Below are 12639 nucleotides of genomic sequence, written 5' to 3'. Positions count from 1 at the left end.
CAAAGATTACTTCATCCAGTTATCTGTGATTCTCTGTTACTATAAAACAAGAGAAAATGCTGTAACCCCATTGAAGCAGTCTCATTTCTCCTCTAAGGGTTGACGCTAAGGGAATTTCTAAGCATATTATTTTCCTGACACTATTCTCACACCCAAGTGAGCTTATTGACTTTTAAACCAATTTCTAAAGACAGGTAAAGGACATTTCTAGACCCTCAAATGATGGTGGAATACCTCCTTCAATAGCCCCTTAAGAAATCTGTTCATCTGTTCATAAGGTAAATTAGTTTATTTTATATCTCAAAAAGTTCTTGCATATGTTTTTGCAAAATAAGTTTGCAAATAGGACATGACCATTCACGAGAATTCTCTTAGCACGCTGACATTTGTACTTTTTAATCCTTTACCCCTATATTGCCCCTCCCCCTTACTCTCTCCCCACTGTTAAACACTAGTTTGTTCTCTGTATCTGTGAGTCTGTTTATGTTTTGTTATATTCATCCATTTGTTTTATAGTTTACATTCCACATATAACATCATGCAGTATTTGTCTTTCTCTGTCTGACTTATTTCACTAAGCATAATACCCTCCAAATCCATCCATGTTGTTGCAAATAGAAAAATTTTGTTCTTTTTTATGGCTGAATAGTATTCCATTGTATATATGTATATACCACATCTTCTTTATCCACTCATGTAATTGATGGATGTTTTGGTTGCTTCCATACATTGACTATTATAAATAATGCACTATGAACACTGGAGCACATGTATGTTTTCGAATTAGTGTTTTTGTTTTCTTCAGATACATACCCAGAAGTGAAACTGCTGGATCATATGGTAGTTCTATTTTTATTTTTTTGAGAAACCTCAATACTGTTTTCCACGGAGGTTGCACCAATTTACATTCCCACCAAGAGTGTACGAGGGTCCCCTTTTCTCTACATTCTAGTCAATATTTGTTATTTGTGGTCTTTTTGACTATGTTCATTCTGACAGGTACGAGGTGATATCTCATTGTGGTTTTGATTTGCATTTCTCTGATGATTAATGATGTTGAGCATCTTTCCATGTGCCTGTTGGCCATCTGTATGTCTTCTTTGAAAAAAGTCTATTCAGATCTTCTGCCTTTTCAACTGGGTTGTTTGTTTTTTTGATACTGTGTTTTATGAGCTGTTTGTATATTTTGGGTATTAACCCCTTACTGGTCACATCATTTGCAGATATTTTCTCCCATTCAGTACACTGTCTTTTTATTTCATTGATGGTTTCCTTTGCTGTGCAAAAGCTTTTAAGTTTAATTAGATCCCATTTGTTTGTTTTTTTTAATTTTTTGCCTTAGAAGACAGACCCCCAAAAAATATTGCTATGATTTATGTCAAAGAGTGTTCTGCCTATATTTTTTTCTAAGAGTTTTATGGTTTCCAGTCTTTCATTTAGGTCTTTAATTCCTTTTGAGTTTATTTTTGAATATGGTGTTAGAGAATGTTCTAATTTCATTCTTTTATATATAGCTGTCCAGTTTTCCCAGCACCACTTATTGAAGATATTGACCTTTCTCCAATGTATATTCTTGCCTCCTTTGTTGTAGATTAATTTACCATAAGTGTGTGGGTTTACTTCTGGACTCTCAATTCTGTTCCATTGATCTATGTGTCTGTTTCTGTGCCAATACTACGTTTTGATGACTGTATCTTTGTAGTCTGAATTCAGGGACTGTGATATCTCCAGTTCTGTTTTTCTTTCTTAAGATTATTTGGCTATTCTTTTGTGCTTCCATATAAAATTTTAAATTATTTGTTCTACCTCTGTGAAAAATGCCACTAGTATTTTAATAGGGATTGCACTGAGTAGTATGGTCATTTTAACAATATTAATTATTCCAATCTATGAGCACAGAGCATCTTTCCATATGTTTGTGTTGTCTTCAGTTTCTTTTATTAGTGTCTTATAATTTTGCAAGTACAGTTCTTTTACCTCCTTAGTTAGGTTTATTCCTAGGTATTTTATTATTTTTGATGTGATCGTAAATGGGGTTATTTGGTTAATTTCTCTTTCCAATAGTTTGTTGTTAGGGTATAGAAATGCAACAGATTTCTGTATATTAATTTTGAATACTACAAATTTACTGAACTCATTGATGAACTCCAGAGATTTTTTTTAAGTTATCCTTAGGATTTTCTATGTATAATATCACATCAACTGCAAACAGTTATAGGTTTACTTCTTCCTTTCCAATTTGGATTCCTTTTATTTCTTTTTCTTATCTGATTGCTGTGGCTAGGACTTCAAATATTATGTTGAATAAAACTGTTGAGAGTGGGCATCTTTGTCTTGTTCCTGATCTTAGATGAAATGCTTTCATACCACTGAGCATGATGTTAGCTGTGGGCTTATCATATATAGCTGTTATTATGTTCCTTCTGTATATACTTTGTGGAGAATTTTTATCATAAATGGATGCTGAATTTTTTCAAAAGCTTCTTCTGCATCTATTGAGATAATCATGATTTTTATTCTTTGAACTATTAATGTAGTTTATCATATTAATTGACTTGTGGATATTGAACCACAAATGTGGTTAATGTATTGTTGAATTCGAACTGCTAAAATTTTGTTGAGGATATGTGCATCTATGTTCATCAGTATACTGGCCCATAATTTTTTTTTTTGTAATGTCTTTGGTTTTGGCATCAGGGTGATGTTGGTCTCACAGAATGAGTTCAGAAGCATTACTTCCTTCTGAATTTTTTAGAGTATTTTGAGAAGGATGAGTGTTAACTCTTCTCTAATTATTTGGCAGAATATACCTGTGAAGCCATCTGGTCCTGGACTTTTGTTTGTAGGGATTTTTTAAAATTACTGATTCAATTTCATTACTGGTAATTGATCTGTTCATATTTTCTATTTCTTCCTGGTTCAGTCTTGGGGCACTGTACATTTCTAGGGATTTGCCCACTTCTTCTAGGTTGTCTATTTTATTGACATAGTTGTTCAGAGTAATCACTTATGATCTTTTGTATTCCTGTGGTGTCAGTCTCATTTTTTGCTTTTTCCTTTTTGATTTATTGATTTGGGTCATCTCCTTTTTTGACTTGATGAAGCTGTATAAGGGTTTATCAATTTTGTTTATCTTTTCAAAGAACCAGCTCTTAGTTTCATTTGTCTTTATATTGGTTTTTTTTTAAGCCTTTATTTCATTTATTTCTGTTCTGATATTTATAATTTCTTTCCTGCTACTAACTTTGGGTTTTGTTTTTCCTTCTTTTTCTAGTTCTTTTAGGTATAAGGTTAGGTTGTTCATTTGAGATTTTTATTTCCCAAGGTAGGCTTGTATTGCCACAATTTCCCTCTAAGAACTGCTTTTGCTGTGTCCCATAGATTTTGGGTCACTGGGTTTTTGTTTGTTTATTTTCATTTGTTTCCAGGTATTTTTTATTTCTTCTTTTATTTCTTCAGTGGCTGTTTAGTAGCATATTGTTTAGCTTCCATGTGTTTATGTTTTTTTGAATTTTTTTTTCTTGTAGGTGATTTATAGAGTCATAGCTTTGCAGTCAGGAAAGATGCTTGATATGCTTTCAGTGTTCTTTAATTTAATGAGACGTGTTTTATAGCCTAGCAGGTGATCTATCCTGGAAAGTGCTCCATGTGCACTTGAAAAGAATGTTTATTCTGCTGCTTTTGGATTGCATGCTGTATATATCTATTAATAACTATTAAGTCCATTGGTCTAATGTGTTATTTAAGGCCTGTGTTTCCTTACTGATTTTCTGTCTGGATGATCTGTCCATTGATGTAATTGGGATGTTACAGTCCCTTACTATTATTGTGTTACTGTCAATTTCTCCCTTTATGTCTGTTAATGTTTGCTTTATGTATTCAGGTGGTCCTATGTTGCCTGCATATACATTTATAATTGTTACATATTCTTCTTGGATTGATCCTTTAATCATTATGTAACATCCTTCTTAGAGATTAGCTTTTAAATGTTATTTAACTTCCTTATTTCCTGTGCTCCTCTCATACCACTTCACATGCCACCACTGAATACAAACATCTCCGTTTATTTCCATATGTTCTCCCTGTCTCCACTTAGAACATGATTTCATGTTGATCCTCCAAACTCTCTTGAAGCATTATATCCATTATGAAGATTACTCTCAGGCATAATTAAATGGTTTTAACTATGTCATATATATATATGGCCTATATATTACAAACATATGTATATATATAAAATGTAACACACTACTGAAGACACATTACCTAAGACATTATAGCATAATTGTTAGTACAATTGTTGTCACAATTAAAAGCCTGTATTAATGAGGCATCTTTACAATTCCAGTGTCTAGGACAGACCCTAAAATATAGCTAGCACATAACAAATTATTTTTGAAAAAAAAAAGTTATGTGTGATGGTCATCCACTTTTTACTCACCAAACCAACATATTTAAAACTAGGACATGTTCCCTTATCTTATCATGTACTGTCTTAATGCCAACTCTGGGCCCAGCATTATAGAGACATAGGACTTTCAAGAACTATCTTACTGGTGCGGAGTGGTTAACTTACACAATTAACAATTCAAAGCTAAATGGTGTGCATTCTAAAGTAGCTGTGCCCATTTAATGCCAAATACTGAATTTAAAACATGGTGCTTAACTGCACCAATATCTTTTCCCAATTTTTATTTAGTTTTTAGGTTTTTGTTTTGTTTTGTTTTCATCACCATATAAATACACTGCATCTCTAAGCCATTTCATCCCACATTTGTTAATATGCCAATCTCTAGGCCACACTGTCATGAATGGAATAAAATTTTCCCTGTCTTTATTAGATTTTTGAAAGTGCATCCCTTCTTTCAATGTTTTACCATCTGAGAAATATCCATTGAATGCAGGCTGAGTGGTTTTAATTTCACCTGACAAAAGGGCAAGAAGAAAATGGTCTCACCAAATCCAAGCTTTTAGATTTATAGGTAAGCATCATTCTTGCTGGTGCTTCTGAACCATAAAAGAGAAATACAATTCTCTCTACAACAATAACTGGTAAACAAAATCATAAATACTCTGCTACATTTTCATTCACAATCTATTGGCCTGTCTACTATTACTAGTAACACTTCTCATATTGATTATTATAGCATTATTTTGGCTGCAGTTAAAACACCACATGGACAGTGAACAGCAGAACCAGGTAAATATGCCATAGATGTTATTATACTATTCTGACAAACACCCTGAACTGAGGTCAAATGGAGAATTGGCTATCAACAAGAATAAGTTGGCAACAGAACTGCACGGAAGTCCCATTCAGCCTCAGCATCCAGCAGGAGACTCTGAGGCCCTTGGGAGAGAATTAGCACTCTTTTCTGGGTTTTGTTGTTGTTGTTGTTGTTGTTGTTTTTACTCTGGTATCTAGATATTCTATTACATTTTATTTCATGAGAGATCCATGGAAATTAACCTTATTTTTTCCCTAAGATTGTGGGTTCCTCTAAGATCAGGTTCTTGGAATGCAGAGTAATTAATTCACAGTGGATGGTGGGATTTTCAAGGAAGAAAAGTCAAGCAATTCCACTTCAGAGAGTGAACAGAGTATCCTGGAGCCAAAGGAAAACTTAACCTTGTGGAAAAGTCAATTATGACTGAGAAAAGAGTTTCCAAAATCAATGCTATTAAAATCCCCTCTCCCTTCCAAATCTAACAATAATTTAAAAATCCCAAAACAAAAAAGCGGATCTTTATAAAAACTGAAATGCAAAAAGTGTCATCAATTTTGGCCTTTGTTACTGCATTAGCAGAAAGGTTAGAAATATTTAAACTCTGCCTCTTTAATTGGGCAAACACTCTTTGGTCCCTTATAACTGCAATTCAATTGTTCTCTTGAACAATTTGACTTGAGCCAGGAAGAAATTTTCATGTTGCCAGATTTGTCAAGGTATATCCATAAATAATAACAGCGGGAAATTAAAGCATTTATAAGAAAGGAAAGTAATGGCTAAATAACCTTTCTGGTTCACTTCCAAACAAGAGCAAAAATCAAACCTTTGTAATGATTACAAAGATAAGTAGTAATCTTTACCATGCCTTTAATGCCATGTGGCTGTTCTGTATTTTCCAATGCAGCAATAGTTTGACTACTGTATTCAAATTTCTACAAGAGTACATTGTTGCGTTATATACATCCATGTGTATGTATCTTGTCCCCACATCTAAGTGCCCCCTGAGAACTGGGTTACCAGGCTTCGGCTTTCTAAGGGCTTTCTGTTTCCATGTGTACCAAAGTATTAATTTGGAAGTATGCCTGGCCTAAGATTTTTTCCTCTTTTATAGATGCTTGAAGCACACTGTACCAGGGCTTAATAGGCTGCTAAATCTGCACTTAACACCCCTCCTCTATTTAACATCCCCCAACATGTAGCATACGACTTCCAATGCTAGAACACCATCCTTCCACTTCCCTCCTAATTGCAAATTTCCTGCCCAGCATGTTTCCATTAAGAAAGCTGGAAAGATTAAGGTTGAAGAAACTTTAGAAATAGGTGATCGATAAGAAAGCTATTTTTACTAAAGAAACTTTAGGAAGATGAAGATGTCAATAGAAGATTAAATGTTGAAGCTGAAAATTGATCATAATATATTAGTTCTACAAAATTCTTATATATGTGTTGACCCCTGAAGATCCTAGTACTGTAGACAACAGTAAAAGGGAAGAAGGAGAAAGTAGAATAGAAAGATCACCAAGGTCTGAAAGAATAATCTGAAGCTTTTTATCTAAATTTGTTCTTCCAAATTCAGAGGAGTAAGCACAGTCATGTTCTATGCTGGAAGAGAAAGTGTGTAAATTGTCACTTTCCAAAGGTGACATTAGAGAAGGAATAAAATTTAACTACTAATTTTTAAATAACTCTAGCCCTATAAATTTGATACTGTAACTTCAATTGTTGAAGCAAATGCTAAGGTATCTGTAAAGATGATCCTTCTATGAGTCATGAGCTGAATCATCCAAGGCTATGGTCATGGCCTCTGAAATGATGAGAGGCCATGTCACAAAAAAAAAAAAAAAAGCTTTACAGGATGAAATGGATGTATTTCTACAATAAGAAATCTCACATCTTCTCTATCTAACCAAGTCCTACAGCAGAGAATGTACATGCACACTCAAGGAAACATTCTCACCTCGACCACTTCTATAGAGGGCACTGTTGGGTTCCCCAATGCGCCTGGAACAGGCCATATATTTTTCTAGAGTGGAAGCATTACTGCACACTCTTAGCTTTTCAATCCATTGACTTAAATAAATCTGGGCCAGTTTTTCAGTCCTTGTATGTTATCACTATCCTAAACTCTGAAACAAATGGATTGTATTATACATGCCTAATAGAGAGGATACCATGGAGAAAGTTGTTTTTCCTCCTCCTTTTCCTTCTTCTTAGTTTCATATTATCTAAAACCTGGCAATAAATGACTGGATCCTTGATATCTGAAAGTGATATGTCTGTAGAACTTCCCACACTCACAAATTCACAAAAAATTTCTCGTATAGAAAAAAAAAAAGAATGCTACTAACTCTTCACCAACTGACTCACTCCAGCGTACCAGCCCCTTAGCCTGTAGCAGTCATTTCTACTAGAGATCTTAGGTATATTTTCTCATTTAATTTTCACAAAGATCCTTTGAGACTGATATTATTAGCAGTACTATTTTGACTATTCCAAACTACTTCAAGTAACAGAACTTACGGATGGCTTGTAAAGAGTCAACAAAACATTAAATTTGTGAATGTTGATGGTCCATTATATCAAGGAGAATATGAGAAGATGGTGTTGGTGTTGATTTCCCTTCCAATCAGCAGCAGAATCTGTCCCCAGAACTGGCTGCCTACCTTCCTTGGCCCTCTGTGCCGTGGATGCTGGTGTGCTCTGGGCACAGTACACCTCCCGGGTCTGGATCCCACCTCCACAAATGGGTCCCGTCACATGCCAGTGGGGGTCTTCCTGCTCGAGGAGGAGAGAGACTTGGCATTCTTTCCATTCAGAGGTCCTCCAGGAATACCTGTTTGGTTTGATTTGTTTAAAAGAAGAAGAAGAAGTAAGGAAAATACAAAATTCTACAGGAAACTTAAGTCATCGACATCAAATGTACGTAATCATCTCTCTTTCTAGTACCAAATCTTTGCCTATGGATAAAGATGTTTACCAGCTTTGAATACTAAATCCCTTTTATTTCCTATAGCAAAATCACAGCAGCCTATCATGCTTATAGCACAGGCCCAGAGGAGCAAAGGAAGGAAATATGGATAGACAATAGATATGTCTCAGCCTTAAAGCTCTAAGAGAGTACAGAATCAAGGGAAGGAGCTGGAAACCAATTGAGCCTAATTCATAGCAGGTAAACTTGTCATGGGGTTTCATTTTACAAACTTCTAGATGACTGTGTGAAAGTTGGCCTTTCTTTTTTAATTAGTAGGCCAGTGTATGAATGTCTGAACATATTAGTTTAAATGGACAGAGATTACCTCCAATTTTTCAACCTTCTTGATATAGGTATTTCTATCAGTTTGACTCCACTAAGATAAGGGTATACATATTAAAAATGAGTTCACAATGTGCCAGTATATTTAATTGACAAGTACTTTTTTTTTTTTACATATACAGATATGCCATGGTTATACTGATTTAGAATATGTCTTCCAGGTTTACAACTGGTTAAGATACACACTGATAGACACACACATGCACACACACAAATAAAAGGAAAAAACACAGTGAAGTTTGTACATAACTTACAGAAAACACAACAACCATAACAACACTACACTCATACCTGGAGAATGATTTCAAACAGAATTTCCTTTTGTGGCTTATTATAGCATTCCTCAAGCCCACAGCATTAACATAACCCTACAGCATTCCCATAAATAGCAGAAGACTCATTAGCTTCTGAACAGTAAACCAAACCTAAGAACATTCTCATATCCGCTGTCCCATTTCAGATTTAAGGAAAGTTTTCTCAGTTATGTGATTGCTTAAAAGAAAAAGTAGCAATAAAAATAAACATGTGTCACCAAGGCCCTGGCCTTACAGAAACCAGAGTAAAAATGAAATCAAGTAACAGACATCAAAATCAGGAAGCAAATCTCTAAGAAACCTAAGAGTGAGCAAAGCCTCTCACAATGAGTGTCATCATTCTAAAAAGCTTGAAAGCTGAGGATCATCAGTCTTGTGAAAAGCCCATTGTAGAAAAAGGATTTGGACAATCCTGTGGGGTTTGTTGTAATAATTCTTCTACCTCTGCCTCACTATTTGATCTTCACAGGGTTTTCCAAGTGAAACTCAGTCACCGGGCTGGGCAAGAGTCTGAAATGTAGAGTTCAGGTCCTGTTTATTACTAGGGGAATATAGACAATAATATGTTTCTAATTCCTGGGCATGAGATCGAGAAAAGTCCAGGTCTTCCCAGAGATGGTCCTTCTCCAGAGGTGATGCTCCAAAGCACTTTCTCCTCACTAGACAGAGTTGTCACCCTTGGCTTCGTGGTGACCCAGGCAGAAGGCTTGTCTCTTGTGTCCCTGAGTCTCAGGGTACAGGTAGCTCGCTTGCCTCTGGACTCCAGGGCAAGGCACAGTGAGGTAGGGGTGGGTTATTGGATGGTTATCACATTCTCATTTCAAACCCTCTTCCTCCAATGATTCCCTAAAAGGAGAGCTCTCTGTCTATTAAGGAGGTCAGATATAGCCCTGACTCCAAGACTCCTATGATATAGTGAGCACATAGGTAGGCAAAAAGGGGCAGTGCGGTATAGACAGCAAGCATGCTTTCGAGTCAAACCGACGTGGTTTGAATCTGAGCCTTGCCACTTACTAGTCATGTGACTTTCACTGAGTTCTATTTTGTAAAATAGGGATAATAATACCAAATGTGAATCAAGGAGTATAATAAATGTTCAATAAATGTTAATTCCCTTTTTTCTTGTGTCCTTCTACACCTGCCTTTTGTCCCCTGCTGACACAGAAAACACACACACACACACACCAACACTGTACTTATAAGAACTTAATTGATTTCATCCAAAGTCCTACTATTAAGGATCCAGGAATGCCATGGTCTAACTTCTAAGAACCAAAGTTCAGCAAAGAGCATAAAAGAAACTTAGAGAGTTTAGAATTATAGCAAGTCACAGTAATTTGTTCACTTGTTTGAAAGGAATGGGCCATGCTGTATAAATTGCTTTTTCAATTAATTTATCATGACACTATAAGAATTAGAAATGGAGGAATTTTGGAAGTCATTATGGACAAAAATGAAACGGAAAATTTAATGACTATATATATATATATGTATATATATAGTCTTATATATAATGTAACAAAAACCCTGTTGGTAGCTCATTAACCAAAAACACCCAAATTTTATTCATTGGCAAACAACGAATTGTCTAAAGATATAGAAGACATTTATCACTACTGCTATTGTTTACTACCTCAGAGAAAATACCAACCCAGAAAGAGGCAAAGGAAAAAACACACCAGTGAAGGGCTTCTAAATTCCTGTTTAAAATGCAGGTCCTTCATAGTCTGTCGTTTTTTTTTCATTTTTTTCAAATGCACTATCTATGTTTAATCACAAATCACCCAGAAGCCATGAAAACTGAACAGTCTGAATTCCACCAACCTGGGAAAGTGTCTCTATGATCTGACAGAATAAGAAATCAAAGGAGACCGCTCAGCTAAACGTTGCTTGTTATCTCCTTTAGTAGGGATAGTCCTCCAGGCTCCGGACAACTTGGCTTTCTGACTGCCAGGGGCATTCTCTTTAATGGCTAAGTCCACGTCAAAGATCAGGCCTTTCCACCCTCTCTCTCCCAACTCTGATGCCTTTCAACCCAGCCTCACTTTGTCCTTCTGCTTAGGAGGGAAAGAGGGGGTATTTCAAAGGCCAGCGTCCTGCCTTTTGTGGGTGAGCAGCATTTTGAAACCAAGTGTAGAAATGCCTCAAGTAAACGGCCATGACATGAAAACAATTAGTTGATCCTCATAGCCCCTTACGAACATGACCTAGGATCCCTTTGTCTTGTCACACACCCCAGCTGAACAGGATAGACAAAGCGTTCATTTCTTCAGGCTTCTAGGGTATCATGACAAATCCCCCAAGTAATAATAACATCCAAAATGTTCTGCATGCTTACTCAGTACCAGGCACTGCACTAACAAATCTAGGTGCATGACTTCATATAATCCTCCCAACAAGCCTATGAAAAAAATATCATTTCTTCTTTTACAGATGGGAGAATTGGCATAAAGAATAAGACATTTTCCAAGGTCACCTAATTAAGTAAGTGAAAGAGCAGGATGCAAAGACAAGTATATCTGATTCTAAAGCACATCTTCTTAATGAAATGATTCTCTGGTAGATTAAAACGGTGAATGGTAAACTCATGAAACTTGGTCTGCGGATATAAAAAGCAAGTCTGTAGATGACAGGTAGCTACCTGCCCAGCCATGATGAAGACAAATAAATGTTGGTCTTGGTCTGAGGAACTGCTTTCTGGGATGAAGCAAAAAAAAATATCATCAGTTGATGACAATGATACTGTCACTGACAACTGACCAGTAATATTTTACAGTGCCAGTATAATATTCCTTCCAGTCTCAAACACAAAGACAGTTTGAGAATATCATACAGCCACTCACTTTATAATTCAAACGCTGTGGTCACATAGGGTCAGATTTTAGCACTTTCAGGAGATAAGTACAAGTTAAAAAGAGAAACAAAATATAAGCCAAATAAAAGAATCTCTAATTGTAAAAATGCAAATTTCCGGGCTTCCCTGGTGGCACAGTGGTTGAGAGTGTGCCTGCCGATGCAGGGGACACGGGTTCGTGCCCCGGTCCGGGAAGATCTCATATGCCGTGGAGCGGCTGGGCCCGTGAGCTGTGGCCGCTGAGCCTGCGCGTCCAGAGCCTGTGCTCCGCAATGGGAGAGGCCACAACAGTGAGAGGCCCACGTACCGCAAAAAAAAAAAAAAAAAAAAAAGCAAATTTCCACCAAATGGTGCAATGACACTTTTTTTTTTTAGTTACTTTTTTTTTTTTTTTTTGCGTTACGCGGGCCTCTCACTGCTGTGGCCCCTCCCGCCGCGGAGCACAGGCTCCAGACGCACAGGCTCAGCGGCCATGGCTCACGGGCCCAGCCGCTCCGCGGCATGTGGGATCCTCCCGGACCGGGGCACGAACCCGCGTCCCCTGCATCGGCAGGCGGACTCCCAACCACTGTGCCACCAGGGAAGCCCAATGACACTTTTTTTGAAGAGTAATGCTTTTTCAAGGCCCTGAAGTCAAATTCTCCATTTTGCTCCCTGGTCACTGTGAATGTTAGGTAAACCTGCCATCATCTGTTCATGTAAAAATGACTCCAATGTCCCCACTATTAGTGAGAGAGAACACTGTCAGCCACTCATATACTGAATACACAGGGGAAACAACTTGTGAAAGAAAATCTCAGTTAATGTAAAGGTATGTATGAGAGATGGATGGCAGAAGGAACCCGAAAGCAGGACTCCCTAACTCCGTAGGAACAAAAATAAGCCTGCCCAAGAGTAAGCAAAAATCATTTACTCAACCATGTGTTCATT

General features: G+C 36.8%; 1 protein-coding gene across 1 annotated transcript in view; it reads right to left on the bottom strand.

Annotated features, from left to right (window-relative positions):
- THSD7B (thrombospondin type 1 domain containing 7B) overlaps positions 1 to 12639 on the bottom strand; it is a gene marked incomplete at both ends in the record, with an annotated part of 801311 nt that overhangs the window by 569213 nt on the left and 219459 nt on the right. The window contains one exon of the mRNA XM_079709630.1: positions 7892 to 8061. Within this exon, the coding sequence (XP_079565756.1) occupies positions 7892 to 8061 (170 nt within the window). The remainder of the gene's footprint in view (positions 1 to 7891; positions 8062 to 12639) is intronic.

This window comes from Hyperoodon ampullatus, assembly GCF_949752795.1.
Source record: "Hyperoodon ampullatus genome assembly, chromosome: 8".
Taxonomy (NCBI): domain Eukaryota; kingdom Metazoa; phylum Chordata; class Mammalia; order Artiodactyla; family Ziphiidae; genus Hyperoodon; species Hyperoodon ampullatus.
The sequence above is the reverse complement of the archived record's forward strand: the minus strand, read 5'-3'. Positions and strand labels throughout refer to the sequence as shown.